Raw genomic sequence first — 20,358 nt, 5'->3', positions numbered from 1 at the left:
AACTGATTGGACAGAATCAGTTCTGTTCACATGCACTGATTGGACAGAAAACAAATATATAACATATAATATATAACAAATATATGACTGTATGTTATAATATTGTTATATTATAGATCTTCATTGGTATGTAATTATATTTCACATAGACTCACGGATTTTGTGTTGCATTTTTGAATCAAAAGATTTATGTAAATAGGCACTCTACAAGAAATACTCTCCTGGAATCCTAAACATCCTAGGGGCAACACTGCTGGAATGTTATTACTGTATTTGAGACACTTCTCAAACCAGAAGCCAAGAATTACCACTGGAAAAAATTATTTCCAAGAACATCAAATTTATTCATTCTTTTTTTTTTTGTCAGAGAGAGAGGAAGAGAGAGACAGAGAGTAAACACAAGCAGGGACAGGCAGAGGGAGAAGTAGGCTCCCCGCATAGCAAGGAACCCCATGGGAGAGTCAACCCCAGGACCCTGGGATCATGACCTGAGGCGAAGGCAGCCGCTTCACCGAATGAGCCACCCAGGTGTCCCTCACATTTATTCATTCTTACAAAATTCTAGCTTCCTTACTTGAGTAAGAGATCATACTCTTTCATTTTCTTTATATTTCCTTAATTATTTTGTCCAATATTAGAAATTTTAATTTTTGAACATTTTGTAGAACTCACCAATAAAGCTATCTAGTCATGAAGTTTCTTTTTGAGAAAAAAATTTAACTATGATGCAATCAATTTAATGCTTATAGGATTACACTTTTTTAATTGTTTTCATCTCTTCCCTCAATTTTATGTTGCATTTTTATTTTAAATATGTCAATTGTATAAATTTTCAAATTTATTAACATGTAGTTATTTACAATATCTTATTTTTAATATCTGCAGAAGCAGCATTAATGTCACTTTTATATTTTGGGGATGGACTATGATTTGTGCCTTCTTTCATTCTCTTTTCATGTTTTACTAGAAGTTTGACAACTCTATTGGATTTTTCAAAGAATTCTTCTAGTACCGTTAATTTTTTTCTTGTACTTTTCTCTATTTCTTTCACTTCTGTTCTTATAATTTTAATACTCACAAGATTCTTCCCTAACTATATATCATTTCTGTTAGTTGTTTTAATTCTTTCTTGTTTTCTTTGCCTATTAGATATTACTATTATTAATTATATAATCAATTGATACTTAGATTTATCTGTATATACTTTTTTTGGTGTTATGATCTCTTTGAGGAGTCCATCTTTCCTAGTTTTTTTTTTTTAATTTTTTTTTAAATCAAAGAGAGAGAGAGTGAGCCCAAGAAGGGGGAGTGGCAGCAGAGGGAGAAGCATGCTCCCCGTTGAGCAAGGAGCCTGATGCGGAACTCGATTCCAGGACCTCGGGATCATGACCTCAGGGCCAAGGCAGCCGCTTAACTGGCTGAGCCACCCAGGCATCCCACATCTCTCCTAGTCTTAAGGACTGTGTGTTTGTTTAAATATATATATAAACACAATTGCTAGAGGAGAGGTGGGTGGGGGATGGGGTAACTGGGTGATGGGCATTAAGGAGGGCACTTGACGTAATGAGCACTGCGTATTGTATGTAACTGATGAATCACTAAACTCTACCTCTAAAACTATTAACACACTATATGTTAACTAATTGATTTTAAATAAAAAAATATTTAACAGATATTTTTAAAAATTCTTCTGCAGTTTTCTAATGCTCAGAAACTGCCTTGCCTTCAAGTTTACCATTTTTGTAAACATAGTGAGAAACAATTAGAAAGGGCTCAGAAACCAGGGACAAATTATAATTTCCAGAGGTAACCACATCTATATGTTGATCCTATCTGATATGCTTTTCTTGCAATGTGACTGACATTCCTCCTACCGAGAGTTGGAGTCTGTGTGGTTTTCCACAAATTTAGGTAAGTGTGTAGGTCTATCATTACCAATGCAGTACAAAGTGGTGCGGTTGACTTCTAAGGTTAGTTCAAGAAAGGATATGGACTCTGCCTGGCTTTAGAACTCCACCACCACATTGTAAGCAAGCACAGGTCAATTGGAGAGGCTCCCAGGGAGAGGATCTGAGATCCCCTTCCAATAGCTAATGACAACTTGCCAAAACATGAGTCACCTCCTGCGTTCTCCAGTCCTATTCAAGCCTTCAGATGACTACAGCCCAAACAAATATACACTGCAGTCTCAGAGAATGCCTGAACCAGATTATCTCAGTCAAGCAACTTTTGAACTCCTGACCTATAGAAGCCATGAAAAATAATTGATAATTATTTGTTTTTAAGCCACTAAGTTTGGGGTGATTACAGGGCATTAGATAAATACTAAAATCCTCCTGCTCATCACCTACATTCTCAAAATTCTTTTAGATATTTTGAGTTTGGATTGAAAGCAGAATTTTCAAGTAGAATTTTTCAAAAGGAAGCTACAAAAAGATGATGGAAAGCATTGGAGAGAGTAGGATTTGAGGATTTTTATGAACTGAACTAAAGAAAGCACAGAGGACCAAGAATTAAAATTTAGGGGAACATTTATGGGTAGAGTGCTGGATTATAAGGAAAAATGTTGATAGAGGAAAAAAAAAAACCTGTCAAAATACATGAAGAAATAATTCACACAAACCAAAAAAAGGAAAAAAAAAATTTTTTAAGTCATAAAGAAGACCTAGGAAATATCAAATGAATCAAATATAACATGAAAATAATGACATATAAAAGACAATTGAATACAACTAATTTTTTTCTTAATACTTTGAAAAATAGCATCAAGAGTAATAGCTATGTTGCATGACGTTAAAGGAATGTGATTACATTGGTAGAGAATGTGGGACAAAGATTGCAGGTTTTCGTTGTAAGAGAATTTTTCAATCTAAGATAAATCACATGTTATAAAACTGGAAGGATCTTTGTGTTGAATGCTGAATAGTGGTTACAAATTCATGTTTAAAACAAACTATAGGGTGCCTGGGTGGCTCAGTCGTTAAGCATCTGCCTTCGGCTCAGGTCATGATCTCAGGGTCCTGGGGTCGAGCCCCGCATCAGGCTCCCTGCTCAATGGGAAGCCTGCTTCTCCCTCTCCCACTCCCCCTGCTTGTGTTCCCTCTCTCGCTGTCTCTCTCTCTGTCAAATAAATAAATAAAATCTTTAAAAAAAAATAAAATAAAAATAAAACAAATTATAGAGGGAAGGAAACTCATACTTACAAGCCACTACTACATGTCAGATAACCTGCAGAGGGCTTTTTAGTACATTTAGAAGGCCCCTCCCTACAGAACTCTCCAGAGAATATGGTTTTTCATATTTTCACAGCTAACAAAGCTGAAGTCCTTGGAGACCAATTGGCTATCCAATTTAGCACAACTCTTGAGCGGCAAATTGAAGTCTCTACACTTTCAAAGCCATTTGTGTCTTCTCTGTTACACCACTATGAAGACCCCATTGAGAAAAATCAAAAGGAGCTGTCACTCACAATTAGTGTTCAACAATTATACTGAGTGAACGAATGAAAAAGCAACCTAGCAAGTTTAGCAGAAATCAGTAATGGAGGAGATGGAGAGCTACACTGCCCGTAGAGTAGCCACTTGCCACAATGAGGCTATGGAGAATTTATGTATTTATTTATTTATTTATTTATTTATTTATTTATTTATTTATTTATTTTTAAGATTTTATTTGAGAGAGTGAGCACATGAGTGGGGCGAGGGGCAGAGGGAGAGGGGTAAGCAGACCCAGTGCTGAGCCCAGAGCCGACGTGAGGCTGGATCCTACGACCTCGAGATCATGACCTGAGCTGAAACCAAGAGTCTGGTGCTTAACCAACTGGGACCCTGGCGCCCCGAGGCTATGGAGAATTTCTTCTCATCTTTCAGGCCTCCCTTTGTCCCAGGGACTATCTCTGTCCCCACTGTCCCTCCTGTTCAGATAAGAACCCCATGATGCACCAGCTTCACTCGCCAGTTTCTCAGTTTCTAGCCCTCATGCTTCTGCTACAAGTAAGTGGTCGATGCCTTTACTCCCTGTGAGGCTGTAAAACCCACACAGGGTCCTCAGCCCCCAGCACAGGGTCTAATATAAATAAACAAACAAATAAATAAATAAATACACACATACACAGCCTTTATCCTTTTATTGATAGATGAACACAGATTGCTTCTATAGCTTCGCTATTGTGAAAAATGCAATGAACATGGGGGTGCAGATACCTCTTTGAGATCCTATTTTTATTTCCTTTGGCTATATACCCAGAAGTGGGATGTCTGGGTCATATGGTAGTTCTACTTTAATTTTTTTGAGGAAACTCCACACTGTTTTTCGTAGTGTCTGTACCAATTCCCATACCCATCAGCAATGCACAGGGTTCTCTTCTCCATATCCTTGCCAAGACTCGTTATCACTTGTCTTTTTGATCCTAGCTATTCCATAGAGTGTAAGGTGAAATCTCATTGTGGTTTTGATTTGACTTTCCCTGATGATTAGTGATGTTGAGCATCTCTTTTCATGTACCTGCTGGCCATTTGCATGTCTTTTTTGAGAGAATATCTATTTGGTGCCTCTGCCCAATTTTTAATCAAGTTGTTTTTTGCAATTGAGTTGCACACATTCCTTAAGTATTTTGGATATTAACCCCTTACATAGATGGTTTGCAAATATTTTTTCTCATTCCATACATTGCCTTTTCATTTTGTTGATCTCTATTAGATTCTTTTGTAGTGTTTAAAAAATATTTCCAATTATAAATATTGAAAAAAAAACTCTTGACCCCATTTTGACCTCTAACTACCACATCATTTCCTTTGTTCAATTTATTTCCAAACTCTTTAAAATAATTTTCTTATTTTAAAGATTTTATTTATTTACCAGAGAGAGAGAGAGCACAAGCAGGGGGAACAGCAGGCAGAGAGAGAAGCAGGCTCCCCACTGAGCAGGGAGCCCGATGCGGGGCTCCATCCTAGAACCCTGGGATCATGACCTGAGCTGAAGGCAGACACTTAACTGACTGAGCCACCCAGGTGCCCCTAAAATAATTTTCTATATTTTCTCTTAAATTTCTATCCTCTCATTCTCTCTTGAACCAGGTTTTTGCCTCTTCTGCTCTCCTGAAATTGCTCTAGGAATGGTTCTCAAAGACCTCAAAGACTTAGCATGTGCTAAATCATTGGCTATTTCTTGTTTTTATTTTAATTGGCTTTTTAGAAATAATTGATTCATTCTTTTAAGAGGCTTTTTAGGACATCATATTAGCTAGTTGTCTCCTAACTTTCTTGTCACTTCTTATTAGTCTTGTACACTGGTTTCTCATCTCATCAATCTTTGGATTTTGACATCCCAGATATAAATATTAATCCCAGAAATTTTACCTCTACTTATTTCCAAGGTGATCTCATTCAGTCTTATGGCTTTAAATGGCATCTAGAAGTTGACGATTCCAAGTTTTTATCTCTAGCCTGAACCCTCTGTCTTTAACATTAAACAAACATTCAACTGCCTAATCGGTCTTTCCAATTAAATATCTAACCTAAGATGTCCAAACTGAGCTTCTGACATGTACACTCTCACCAAACTTGCACCTCCCACAGTTTTCCCAACTCATTTAATGGCAATTGTATTTTTACAATTACCCAAACACAAAGTCTTGGGTCATCCCTAGTGTGCAAGGATGCAAGTCACATCCTCACTTTCTGTTCCCAGCAGATCATTTGGCTAGGTAGACTTCCGAATGCATTAAGAATTGGATTATTTCTTATCATACCCACTTTTACCACCATGTAGAGGAAGACTCCCAGGGGTATCAGAATGATAGAAATTAAGAGAAGAAAGAAGATTTTAATGTGTTGCTATAAACTGCATAGAAGGACCACCTTAAATTGTTGGAGGATATATGGATAAAAATTGAAATTCCCATTTGGAGGACCAGATAATACAGATCGTAGTTATAATTTTATATTTATTTAATTATAATATATTATCATTATCATTTACAGATAAGCAAACTGAGAGCTAGTTTAGTAACTTGTCCAAGATTACATGAATCAATAGCAAATCCCCTAGGATAACAACCAGAAATGCCTTCTTCCAGAAATCTCAGTGTTTTCCAGAAATGAAATTTTAAACTATAAAATTTAGAATAAAATGCTGTCTGCTTAAGACAGACAAGAAATAAGTTGGAATGTCTAGGTTAAATATTTTATTTTTTCCAACATTTATTAATGAATGAATACATAGTATGGTTACCAGCCTATTACAGGTTTGAGGAGACACAAAGGAAAAGAATATAATATTTCTTAAACCCTCACAATTTACTTGAAATCTAGTGGTGGCTCCAAGAAAGAAGTAGTTATAGCTGTTGTCAATAAACTGGTTTGCTGTCTTTCCCAACAAATGCTGTTGGCACTCTGGGTGTCTTCTCAAACCCATCAAAAAACTGTTTTTCTTCCATCTGATTTCTCCCACACAAGTACAGATTCCATAGAGGACTTGAAACCATTGGTATTTTTTTTTTCTCCACTAACTTATATGATAAGGTATGCAGGGATATCTTGTCCGTTTGATGTAAATTTTTCCAGGAGTTTTGGGTTTACCCCATAGTCATTCTATTCTAAACAACTATGTTGCTGCCACCATCCTCCAAAATCCCTTTCCGCAAAGATTTAATGCAAATCATGAATTATTTTGTCTCATTTCTTATTGCATTCAACATTTACAACTTGTTCTCCATCCCTGGAGCTCTTTATGCATTTTTTTAAAGATTTTCTTTATTTATTTGACAGAGACACAGCGAGAGAGAGGGAACACAGGCAGGGGGAGTGGGAGAGGGAGAAGCAGGCTTCCCACTGACCAGGGAGCCCGATGCGGGGCTCGATCCCAGGACCCTGGGATCATGACCTGAGCCGAAGGCAGACGCTCAAAGACTGAGCCACGCAGGCGCCCCACATTTTTTTTCTTCTCTTTTCAGATTCTTGACTTTGATCCTCATATCTGATTGTTGATCCTGCAGAAGTACAGACTTTGGTTACCCTTCTTGCCTCTAACTTAGACATTGTACTTGAATTAAACATATTTTTTTGTTTGTTCTTGTTTTTTAGGTACACAGCACTTAAATCCCCAGAGGCAATATGATGCCTGTCCTGGAACAAGCTATTTAAACTAGATATTATCATGAGGTTCACTAGATCTCTAGTGGAAAAAAACAAAAATTTAAAAATTAAAAAAAAAAAGCAGTAATCTTGGGCCAGTTGTTAAGTTAGTTTAAAAAAAAAAAAAACAGTAGCAAAAATGTTTGGGAACTTGGTAAAATATTGATAAATGGTTGATTGGTCTTTTGTTTTTAGCTGGAAAAAAATTCTAGTCTCTATGTTTTTCCCTTAACTTTTATCATTACAGAGACTATTTGTGCTGTCTAGTATTTACATTGAGAATGAAACAACAGAACTTACGCATTTTTCCATCCCTTCAGAACTAAGTACAAAACTGCCAAGATAATGTTTTGAGTCTAGACTCTGGCCAAAGTTCAGATTGTATTTAAACCCAGTTTAATAGTATTCGTATTAAATAATATTCAATTAATATGCCTTCTTGCACGAACAGAACTCGGAGAGAAGAAAGGAATGGCCAGTGAATATCATCACGCTGTAATGTAGCTTATGCCCTCATCTCGTACTGAGGTTTCCTGTTTCTCAATGTCAATAACATAATGATGACATTTAGATAACTGATAAGTCTATGGGTATTAATTTTCATCAATCAAATTTCCAATAAGGTCATGGTTAAGTTGGCAAATGTTCAATCGTGTAAGTTTAGGTAAACCATGACAGATCAAAAGTGGTTCTAAACTGAAGCAAAGGTGATATCCATATGATAGGAAATTAATGAAAGATATACCTCTATCATAAAACCTCTAACTTGAGAATATAAGAAAGGTCTTAGCTCATTCCACTGAATGCATAATTAATATCTACAGAGGAAGATATCAATATTGGCATATGTCTTTATTTATTACAGAAAGTCTAATTTATTCCTATACCTCTCTGCACTGGTGTACAAACTTCTTTGATCACAGGTACATCTTCCTTTTCAAAATTAATCTTCTTCAAATAACCTCTCAATGCAGCAAATTTTACTTGGTGAGAGACATATATCAATTTGCTTTTCATATTTAAAGCAGCGTCTTCTACAGTAACCGAACTGTTTTGTGCACCGATCAGGATCCACCAAGGTACATGTGGCTATAGTAAAAGAAGAGTAACCGACATTACTAATCTCTTACTTAAGAACATATTATTTCTGATGACAAAAAGTACTATGTATACATGGTAATGAACTTATAAAATGCCAAAAAATAAGAAGACACTAAAATATTACATACTTCCATATATATATATACAAAGTTTGAACATGTTTTAAATTAATATATATTACATTTTTATGCCATACATTATTCTCCTCAATAAGATTCAAAAATTTTTTAGAGCTACATAATATTCCCTTGAAATATATGACAGTTTGTCCATTTTTTCCATTAGGTCGCATTTAAAATTTTAATATTTTAAGATTATAATAAGCAAATTTGTAGTACATATTTTAATATTTACATGAGCCATATTTAAGATAATTGTGGAAGAGTTAGATCCCAGGGTTATTAATTTATATATTGCACCAGCAATATATGTAACTTTTGCCCCCAAATAAAATGGTGTCCACTGCAGTTTTAATTTTTATGCTGTTAGTATTTGTTCTGAACAATTTTTCTTTTTTCTTTAATAGTTCATATACTTTCCTTATTATGTTATTATATAATTTTTTAAAAGAATTCATGAGTTCTCTTTAAAAATTTTTTAAAGGCTTTATTTTTAGAGCAGTTTTAGGTTTACAAAAAAATTGAAAGAAAGGCACATATTGAAAGAAAGGCACATTCCTATGTACTCCCTGCCCCTAAATATGCATAACCTTCCCCATTATCAACATCATCCACCAGAAGGGTACATTTTTTACCAAGGATGAAGCTACATTGACACATCATAACCACCCAAAGTCCATAGTTTTCACTATGGTTCATTCTTCGTGTTGTGCATTCTTTGGGTTTGGGCAAATGTATAATTAAATATATCCATTATTATAATATTATACAAAGTATTTTCAGTGCCCTAAAAATCTTCTGGGCTCTGCTTATTCATCTCTCCCCTCCCTCCTCTTCCAACTATTGTTTTTTTTACTGCCTTCATAGTTTTGCTTTCCCAAGAATGTTATATAGTAGAAATCATATCGTACACAGCATTTTTAGATTAGCTTCTTTCACTTAGTAATATGAATTTAAAGTTCTTACATGTCTTTTCATGATTTGATAGCTCATTTTTTTTTAGCATTAATTAACATTCCGTTGTCTGGATATATCACAGTTGATCTATCCATTTACCTACTGAAAAATATCTTGGATGATTCCAAGTTTTGGAAATTAGGAATAAAGCTGTTTATAAACATTCATGTGCAGGTTTTTGTGTGGGCAGAAGTTTTCAACTGCTTTGGGTAAATACCAAGGAGCATAATGCTGTGATATGGTACCAGTATGGTTAGTTTATTTTAATATTTTATTTATTTATTTTAGAGAGAGAGAGAAAAAATGAGTAGGGAGAGGGACAGAGAGAGGGAGAAGCAGGCTCCCTGCTGAGGACCCTGGGATCATGACCTGAGCCAAAGGCAGACCCTTAACCGACTGAGCCATCCAGACACCCCCAGTATCTTTAGTTTTATAAGAAACTGCCAAACTGTGCTCCAAAGTAGCTATATCATTTTGCAATCCCATCAGCAGTATATGAGAGTTCCTGTTGCTCCATATGCTCACCACAATTTGGTTTTACCAGTATTCCAAATTTTAGCTGTTTTAATAGGTATAAAATGTTATTTCGTTTCAATTTACATTTCCCTGATGACATATGACGTGGAACATCCTTTCATATGCTTACTTGCCATTTGTATAACTTCTTTGATGAGATGTCTGTTAAGTTTTTTGGTCCTTTTGTTTTTATTTTGTTTTGTTTCCTTATTGTTGAGTTTTAAATGTTCTTTGTATGTTTTGGATAATGGTCCTTTATCGCATGTGTCTATTGTGAATATTTCTCCCAGTTTGTGGCTTGTCATCTCGTTATCTTGTTGTTCTATTTCTCAGGGCAGAAGTCTTTAGTTTTAATGAAGTCCAGCTTATCAGCTCTTTCTTTCGTGGATCGTGCCTTTGGTGCTGTATCCAGAAAGTCATTGCCATCCCCAAGGACATCTAGGTTTCTTCTATGTTATGTTCTAGGAGTTTTATAATTTTGCATTTTACATCTGGATCTATGAGCCATTTCAAGCTTATTCACTAGTCTAGATTCACTTTTTTCACATGTGGACATCCACTTGTTCCAACATCAGCTGTTGAAGAGACTGTCATTTCTTCATTATATTGCCTTTGCTCTTTTGTCAAGTATCAGTTGACTATATTTATAGGGATCTATTTCTGAGATCTCTGTCCTGTTTTATTGATCTATTTGTTTACTCTTTGACCAGTACCACACTATTCTGTTCAGATATATGAATACAATGGTATGAATTTCCCTGTAAACTCTACTGTAGCTGTGTTCTATGAGCTTTGTGCTCTCATTTTTATTACCATTCAGATGATGATATTTTCTCATACTCACTGATATTTCTTCTTTGAATTAGGTTGAGTTTCGTTAATCTTCATATTTATATCTTCTTATTCTTACATTTATGTTGTTTGTTTTTCTCTGTTTTCTGTGTAACTGAGGAAGGTGTGTTATCATCACCCATTATTATGGTGTTCTCTACTCTTTTTGTCTTTCTTTTTTTTTTACATATTTCAAGACTAAGTTATTTGTTGCATTAAATTTATGGTTGCAATATTATCCTGTTGAATTGAATCTTTTATTACTCTGAATAATCATTCTTTGTCTCTAGTAATGCATTTTTTTCTTACTGTCTACTTTATATAATACTAATATAACTACTTCACCATGCTTTTGTTGGGGTTTTATATCCTTTCTTATCCTTTAGATTTTATAATTTCTCTTTTCTCATATATTGGATATTTCTCATATAAACTATTCAGTACATTCAAAACTATATTCACTACATTCAAAAGATCCACTCTTATTTTCTTAACTTTACACTAATATTTATAATAGTAATATATATTGGATGAAATATATCCTGTTATTTTTTTCTTATCTTCTTTTCTATATATTGGTTATTTTTTATAATCCCATCATATAATTTACCATTGTGTAGTTATATTATCTTTTACTCTTTTTTTGTGTTTATGCTAGAAGTTTCAACTTACCAAAGTCTTATTAAAAATCATTGCTTGTTTGTTTTTTTTGTTTGTTTTTCTGTTTTTTCCTGTGTTTCTGAGCTTCCACATAGAAAATCATTCTCCTTCTGGCCAAACAATCTTTTAAGAATTTCCCTTAATACAGGAGCTCTGATGTTGAACTCTCTGTTTTTATCTGAGAATATCCTTATGTTATCTTCACTCCTAGAGGGTATTTTCATTTGATACAGAATTCTAGATTATAGTTGTTTTCTTTCAGGACTCTGAAGATATCACTACCTTGTCTTCTGACTTCTTTGTTGTTTTTTGAGAAGTCAACTTTCAGTTTAATATCTGACCCTTTGAAAATGATATGTTGTTTTCTTCAACTTTTGCTTTGCTTTATTGTTTTGTTTTGTTTTGTTTTTTAGCAGTTTGCTATGCTTTGTCTTCCTTCCTTCCTTCATTTCTTCCTTTCTTCCCCCTTCCTTCTTTTCCTCTTTCCTACCTTCCTTCTTTCCTTCATCCTTCCCACCCTCCTTCACCTTTTTTCTTATTTTTCAACCTCTAATTTTCTCTTGTTTCATTCCAGATATTTTCTTCTGGTTCATCTTTCATCATCATTAAATATCTCACTGATTATGTAAAAGCAACTATTTAACACATTCAATATGTATTTAATTTTGCTTTATGAATTTTTCAGTTCTGGAATTTTATTTTTGCTCTTTGTTGTAGTCTTCACATCTATGCCAAGTTTTTACTTTTGTTTTTCTTTATTTAAACAAGTTAAGCACAGTTATTTTAAAGTCTAGGTCTGGTAACTTCATTATCTGGATTCCTTGTTAATCTCTTCCCTTGTATGCTGGTTTTGATTTTTGATAGGATAGTTCTGTTTTCATTTGTTCCTGATTATTTTTGTCACATACATTTTTAATGAAAGATTGAGGAAATAGCTTGAGGTCTGGAATGATGTTATCTTTCTCCAGAATGATTTATTATTGTTCCTTGTTGACGGCTAAGACTACCAACCAAGCTTCCTGGATAATCTTAAACCATTTATAGAACTTGAGATAATGTAAAAGTGGGTATTAGTTCCTGGGACGGCTGGATGGCTGGACTAATGTCCTTTTAACTTAGACCTAGTTTGTAGTTTTTTGGGATCCTCAGCCAAAGCACACCAGTATTCCCATAGTTCTCCTTCCTTTGCAGGCTCTGATTTACAATTTTTGCCCCAGTGGTAGCATAAGACTATCAGATTTCTGCTTTTCATCTTCTTTCCTGTGTCTTTAAGAATAGTCAGATGCTTCTAGGGAGAAGAATGCTTCTAGCCTCAGAAGTTGATCTCAACTTGATCTTTTCACTGTAACTTTTAATTGACCCATTTACTCTGCAATGCCTTTAAGCAATTGTTTCGTGTTTTTTGTTTTGTTTTTTTTTGTCCATATATTCCTCTCAGTGCATGGGAGAGGCTATATGAAAAAAACTGTTATAATTTTATATTATGTTTTAATATCAGGTTGCTGCTATGTGAAACAGACTACTATAATTTTTATTGTAAAGTTTTAACATCAAGTAAAGCAAACAAATTGTCGACCTCAGAGAGTCGTGGACCTCAGGCTGTTCGCTCGGGGTCCCCTGTGCCTCGCTTTACTGTCGTCTCTTTTTCTCAGTTCCTTCACTGCCCCAAAAAGAGACAACAGTGTAGCCAGGCACAGGGACCCCGAGCAAACAGCCCGAGGTCCCCGACTTTCAGAGGTCGACAACAAATCACTAATTTTTCAAAATCTTTGTATGGTACAAATTGATAGTTTTTCTAACTGCAGAGTTTACAGCCGTGGACTCTAAGCTTGAAGTTTAATGCTGTTATTTGCTAGCTAAGTAACTTTGGGTAAGCCCTATGAGCCTCAGTTGCTTCATGTGTAAAATGGAGAAAATGGTATCTCATTCACAGAGTCTCTATGAAACATGATGAATTAACACATAAACAGGTGTACAATAGTGTCTGGAACATAATAGTTTCTCACAGATTAAGAACTGTTATTAATTAATGGTGAACAAAAGACTATAGTTGAAATTAAATCCTTATTGACTACAACTTTTAGACCAGGTGGTGGGCTTTTTCTGGAGGTAAAGCAAAACACTGAGCCAAAGCGAGAGTGAGAGAGAGAGAGATAGGCTAATTAAGTACCATGATAGAGAAATATATTAGGTCTAATGTGTGAACAGATAAGTGTTTGCTTAATGTCATGGTGTTGTATCATGGAAGAGTGATATGAAAATTTAACCTTAAAAAATGAGCAAGTGTTATTCAAATGCACAGGAGGAGTATAAAAAGAACAAGAACCAGTCAGACAAGTAGTATGATTCTCATCCTAGAGTTGAAAGAGCATATGATATGTTTAAGTTCAAAAACTAATAATAACACAAATAAATTTCCTTCATTGAAAACCTACTGTGTGTCAGGTGTTGTTTTGAATATTTTGCATACATTATCTCATTTAACTGCCATAAAACTTTGAGGTTGGTGCTGTTCAGATAAAAAACCTGAGGCTTTGAGTGACCAAATAATTTGCCCAAGGTTGCAAAACTAATACATGCTTAACCCAGGGTTCAATCTTAAATTGTTCCAAACCAGAATTTGCATTTTAAATATGTAATCCATGGCCTCTACATTGAAAAAGTTGGAAAGTGACATATGACAAACAGTCAACAGATCTGGATATTGTCTCAAATTTGATATTGCTTATGGTAGCTCGTTGTCTCTAGGACCTTTAAGTATTTTATGACTATGGAGGAACCTGAAGATGTGAAAATCAGAAGTTGAGCACTGAATGACAAAATAGAATTTTATTAAGATGAATATGTTTACCCATACAAAGAATCAATAGTAATACATACTTAATATACTGTATATATGCTTAATAAGTGGGTTTCCTTTCTGCAACCTGAACGTAAGAAAAATTTTACTTTAGACAAATTTAAATAAAATAATTTTAGCTCCTCTATGTGGAATTATTTGTCAGTTCCCTTGACTTTGATGTCTTAACTCAAAGTTGGATAACTGAGAATTTAAGGTCACCTTCTGTTCCCCATCTCTTACCGACCTCTTATTCAGAGCTTAGAATTAAATCCTTTTTTTCTTTTTTCTTTTCTATTTCTCAAATATTGTCAGTCTGGTAACGGTTGCACTTGTCTCTTATCTTACAGTTGGTACCTGGATCTCTACTGTTGAAGACACTTCCTATCAATTAATAGTACCATCATGTAAAAGTCATAAAATACTCTAAAATATTAATATTTGTGTTTTATTTTTCCTTAGCTTATTCAAGGATATTGAAGAAGGTATAATTCTTTAAGTCAGGTGGATGAAAATATAGAAAAATATTAAGACTAATTTGCAAATTACCTTAACAAGTACAAAATAATAAAAACAAATCATTGCCGCAAGAGAAGCACTAACATGGTATTCATTTGTCATATAGCATCTTTCTGGATAGGTTGAGAAGTTACTTAGCTAGTCAGTGAAATCCTGGCCTATTGAAAGAGGTTATTTATTTTTATGAGCTCCACTTTTCTCCCAACATTTTATTGGTAATTCTCATTTGTAACCAAATCAACTTGATTTTAAATTTAATAAAATCTAGAGCACCGGGACCATTACTGTCTTTCCACCAACAATTCAACACAGGTGAATGTCTCTCCTCCACTATTTTAGACTCAGCCTCCCATGCACCAAGCAATACATCTTAAAGTTTCTAAGGCCACCATGTTTCTGTCATTTAAGGTCCATTCTGAGACATCTTAACAAGTGGCTATACTGAGACAGTACCTTGTATTCTTTCTCAACTACTTCCTCTCCTCTTTTTCTGTTTTCTACTTCTACTTCTATTTTTCCATTTCTTGAAATACTGCAATATGATATTGAATGTGATAAATGTTTTGCTTACATTATCTCTGAATCTTTGCAAAACCTTATAAAATTAATGGTATTACCTTTCCATTGTACAGTTAAAGGAATTAAAGCTTCTCCACAACTACAAAGGAGGCTCAGGTCCTTAATATAAACTCTGATCTATTTGATGACAAGCTCACTCTATAAACCACTAGTATGCTGTTTTCACTATCTCTATGGATTATGTTATGCTTGTACTAAAATACTGACTAAAATACTGCTCATTCTGTCATGTTTTAACCATCGTCAGTATTATTCTCTATCAATTTTCTATAACTCTCCCTCCAGCATGGTATCACTCTGCTTGGATCACTCATCTTACATCTTCACAAAGTATCCACTTAGACTGAATACTTTTTATTGTTTCTTTAATGACTTTAAGGTTCTATAAATAGACAAACCACACCATTGTGTAATTGATATGTACTACTCTATAAACTCCTTCAAAGCCACTCACTCTGATACCTTGTATTACCCTTCCTATTTTTTTGGTCCAGCAAAGGCCAAATGTAGAGCATTCTGTCCATTTCAGTACACATTATAACTTAGTATCTGTTTGAATGATCAAAAGGTAAAGGAAAGTTTGTGGTCATATTCATACACTAAGTGTCTTCATTACATTATTTAAAGTTTTCTGCAATGCTCAGCAAATGGTTTAGTCCCCACACATCTGAAGCACACCTATATTCCCATGTGACTTCACTGCTTTTGGCCAAATAATCTATTCATCTTGTACTTTAACCTCAGTGTCTTCTATAGAAAGCATAATGAAATATAAAGAACAAATATGCTAGGATTTTGTATTCCAATATTTATATTCCACTTATCACACAGTATAATAGGTGTGACCTTGAAAAACTCTCTCCTTTGATGTCATTTTCCTCTTGTATAAAAAGAGGCAATAACAGGTATCTCAGAGTGTTGTCTGGATGGTCAGATTAGATACCTACATGAGAAGTTACAAAATGGGGTTTGGCACATGCTAGACACGCATATTTACTTCTTGTCTTCCCTTTCTTTCTCTCACCTTCCAAGGTCTAAATACAAGTGTCTTATCCCCAGTTTCAAAGCTCTTCATCAGAGAATTCAGGACATTTTCCCAAACCTCCACAATTGCCATGCCATAATTCCACCATTCTTACTATTTAGAGCATACTTTTATAAACCTTCTAATTCAAGGAATTCATTGATTTATCTGAGTTTATTCAACTAGCTTTTAATATGCCTGGAGAATTACTGTGTGTTTCTTTTATTTTTGTTTCCTTAGTGTCCAGCATTGTGCTCAGTAGATCACTAGCCACTCAGTATTACATGGTTATTGATTGACACACTAGCACCATGGGCCTCAACATCCTCCCTACTCATCTTTGAGGTCCCCACTTCCTCAGTTCCCCTTCATTATTAATAACTATAATATCAGGGGCGCCTGGGTGGAGCAGTCAGTTAAGCCTCCGACTATTGGTTTCAGCCCAGGTCGTGATCTCAGGGTCATCATCACGAAGTCTGCTTAAGACTTTCTCTCCCTCTCCCACTGGCAACCCCCCCGCCCCACATGCACGCTCTCCCTCTCTGTCTCTCTTTCTCTCTAAAATAAATAAACCTTTAAAAAATGATAATCATAATAACTATAACATCAGCAACTATAATAATTATAATAGTATCTAAATTGGTAGACTAATTTTCAGTTTGTAGGGCTACTTACTGGTACATTATTATGCTAAATCCTAACTGCAGTCTTTTGAGGTGCATACAATTAGCAAGCACAATATTTTATATCAGACTTTTTATTTAAGATTGTGGTTGTTATTGATTCTGCTTGTATTTTCTTTTTTTTTTTTATTGTTAAAGACTTTGGCAAATCACTTAAGTTCTCTTAGTGGCAAGGTTCAGAAGTTATTAAGTAGGAAGCTAGTAATAAAATCTAGATCTTCCAAGTTTGAATTCAGTTCTCTTTCTGTTACATGTTGCACCTCTTGAATTCCCAACTTTCTAGGTCCAAATTAGAACACTTTTGGGTATCAATTTATATCTTCATTGTTAGAGAGCCTGGATCCCCTCAGAGGACAGACCTCTCAAGAATATCATAAAATCTCCAACGTGCACTTCATTGCAGTACGTATCTTAAATATTTATTTTTAATTGATTCATAAAGCCATTGCTGAATTTCTTTACTAATGTATTAACTAATTCAACAAGGATTTTTTGTGATAATATTTCCTTATTTGCCATTTTATTCCTACTGTATCTCATTGCCCAGCATATTTTGATACTATATCCTGGATCATTTTATAGATTCTATTATTGATATCTCAGGAGATATTTACTGTTATTCTCAATCATTCATCTTCCCCGGGCCTTATTTGTTTGTTTGTTTATTTATTTTTAAAAATTATTTGAGAGAGAGAGAGAGGAGAGCACGCAAGCAGCAGGGGGAGAGGCAGAGGGAGAGGGAGAAGCAGACTCCTTACTGAGCTCAGAGCTCAACATGGGGGCTAGATCCCAGGACACTGAGATCATGTCCTGAGGCAAAATCAAGAGTTGGATACTTAACTGACTAAGCCACCCAGGCGCCCCTACTAGACCCAATTTATTATGAAATCTTCATTTCTGAATTTTAGAAATAAATTTTTTAATTTATATTTTTAAAAATAATTTAAAATATCTGAAACAATCAAGACCTAAAATAACCAGAGGATCTACCTTGACCATATTAATTTTCAAAATGAGTTGAAGGGGCCTGGGTGGCTCAGTTGGTTAAGCATCCACCTCTTAATTTTGGCTCAGGGTCCTGGGATCAACCCCTGTGTGGGCTCTGGCTTTGCGCTCAGCAAGGAGTCTGCTTGTCCCTCTGCCTCTCCCCCTGCTCCTGCTCTCTCTCTCTCTTTCTCTCTCTTAAATAAATTAAAATCTTTAAAATAAAATGAGTTGAGAGGGCGCCTGGGTGGCTCAGTCATTAAGCATCTGCCTTCTGCTCAGGTCATGATCCTGGAGTCCTGGGATCAAGCCCGCATTGGGCTCCCTGCTTGGTGGGAAGCCTGCTTCTCCCTCTCCCACTCCCCCTGCTTGTGTTCCTGCTCTCGCTATCTCTCTCTCTGTCAAATAAATAAACAAAATCCTAAAAAAAAAAAAAGAAAAAGAAAACGAGTTGAGTACATTAGTATAACACTATTCTAATGAGGAAACAGATTCAACACAATCAAGAGACTTCTTTAATTGATTTGATTGTGTTATTTTATAATCTGGTGTTTCTATTTTTAGCTAGAAGCTCTATAAACAAGCATTTATTTTACCTGGTAGGATGAAGGTCACATAACACAGAAAATGGAGGAGATGATAAAATATCTTCATTCTGCAGAAAGAAGCTGCTGGAAGATTTGGTAACAAAATCTAGAGAGTAGCACACTTTCCAAAAAGCCAGGAGACATTTACTATTTATAGTTTTCTAATGGAAGAAAAACTCTTTATCCGGAAATTGTTTTAATCTGGTGTACTTGTCTCTGCACCATTGACTAGGGCTGTGGGCAGAATTACCCAAATTGAAAATACTTGAAATTATTGATCTTTAGAGAGGAAACTTTATGTGGAAGATAGCTGCACACATGACACCATTATATCGATGGTGATCAATTAAACATTGATGCAATGGGCATGCATGGAGTGGGTTTAAGAGAAATATTTACCATTTTAGATGTGAAACAATTGAACATTACTCTGTCAGTTAAACTCCTGGTTACTTTTCAAAATATATTCTAGTCACGAATTTGGTATGCAAATTCATCAATATGTCCATATATCCCGAATTCTTACTTATATCCAGTTATCCCATTGATTTCCCCAAATTACTCATTTACCAAAGGACAGATAGTAAGCCTTACTTTTGTCATTAATTTTTACTAAATTATTTTCAGATGCAACTTGAATATTTACGGAGGTCTGCTTTTTCCTAGAAAAGGCCAATTAGTCTCCATTTATTTTAATTTTTTTATCAGAATAATATAGGCACACAATAAATATTGAAAAAAGACCTTGTAATGAATAGAAGTAATTTCCTCTTTCAATCTATGTTTAGGTCTTCTCTTTATTATTGCATAAGAATTAAGATCTAGCTTAATATTTTGTCCTTGTGTGGCAACCACAGAATGTATCTTTTGGTTTCCACTAAGAAAAATGTGGATTCAGGCTGTCGCCAATGTACCATCTCCAGGCGGCCCCGGGAACCTGTTTTTACCGGGAGCAGCTATGAGCAAGCGGAACCAGCTTTCGTACGTGTGGCCAGCTGAACCGGCATTCCTGGCTCGCTTCAAGGAACAGGTTGGCTACAGGGAAGGGCCTACGGTGGAAACCAAGAGAATCCAGCCTCAGCTCCCAGATGAAGATGGTGACCACAGTGACAAAGAAGATGAACAGCCCCAAGTGGTGGTTTTAAAAAAGGGAGACCTGTCAGTTGAAGAAGTCATGAAAATTAAAGCAGAAATAAAGGCTGCCAAAGCAGATGAAGAACCGGCTATACTTGATGGAAGAATCATGTATCGAAAACCAGTCTAACGTTCCTTGGATGAAAAATATTCAGGTTTAACAGCAAGCTTAAGAAAGAGGAAGGCAAATGAAGATGAAATAAATAAGCAGGACTCAGTTAAAAAGAACTCACAAAAGCAAATCAAAAACAGTTGCCTCCTTTCTTTTGACAATGAAGATGAAACTGAGTAAGTGTAAATATTTTGGACTTAGTCGTCCTTAAGAGTATATGGGGTGTTTTTTAAAGTGACACTTTTTTTTTCTATTTAAAGATAATACAAGTTCATTATAAAAGATTCAGAAAAAATTTAGTATGATAAAAATTTTGTCTATCATACCCTTTTGACATGAGGCTAACTCTGTAGATATTAACTACCATTAACATTTTGGAACTCCCACGTGTGGGGTATGTATTTTTTAAACAAAATTGAGATTATATTGCATATGTCTTCTGTCCTGCTTTTCACATGACATTATATTCTGAGCATTTTTCCAGATCAGTAAAATTAAAAAAATTAACATAATTGCTACAGAGGATTTTGTCATTGAACAGATTGCCTATTGCATCTTCTTCATTAGCAGAAGCCCACTT

The 20,358-nt window shown here is 35.1% G+C and overlaps 1 protein-coding gene and 1 pseudogene across 1 annotated transcript; one reads left to right on the top strand and one right to left on the bottom strand.

The window, feature by feature from the left end:
* Positions 1–8,076: 8,076 nt before the first annotated feature.
* On the bottom strand, positions 8,077–18,599 carry DEFB114 (defensin beta 114). The gene is made up of 2 exons (XM_036093572.1): positions 18,542–18,599; positions 8,077–8,222 (listed from the first exon to the last, which is right to left on the bottom strand). Exons 1-2 carry the CDS (start codon positions 18,597–18,599, stop codon positions 8,077–8,079), a joined length of 204 nt encoding a protein of 67 aa, XP_035949465.1.
* An 868-nt stretch (positions 18,600–19,467) lies between these two features.
* Positions 19,468–19,958, top strand: LOC118546780 (uncharacterized protein KIAA1143 pseudogene; annotated as a pseudogene).
* Positions 19,959–20,358: the final 400 nt, after the last annotated feature.

This window comes from Halichoerus grypus, chromosome 9, assembly GCF_964656455.1.
Source record: "Halichoerus grypus chromosome 9, mHalGry1.hap1.1, whole genome shotgun sequence".
Classification (NCBI taxonomy): Eukaryota; Metazoa; Chordata; class Mammalia; order Carnivora; family Phocidae; genus Halichoerus; species Halichoerus grypus.
The sequence above is the reverse complement of the archived record's forward strand: the minus strand, read 5'-3'. Positions and strand labels throughout refer to the sequence as shown.

What these genes read in the sequence shown, in the direction of transcription:
- DEFB114 (XM_036093572.1), bottom strand. Translation starts at nt 18,599, where the DNA reads ATGAAGATATTTTATCATCTCCTCCATTTTCTGTGTTATGTGACCTTC. An exon ending in TGTGACCTTCATCCTACCAG is followed by an intron (nt 8,223 to 18,541) that starts GTAAAATAAATG and finishes CTTTTACTATAG; the next exon opens with CCACATGTACCTTGGTGGAT.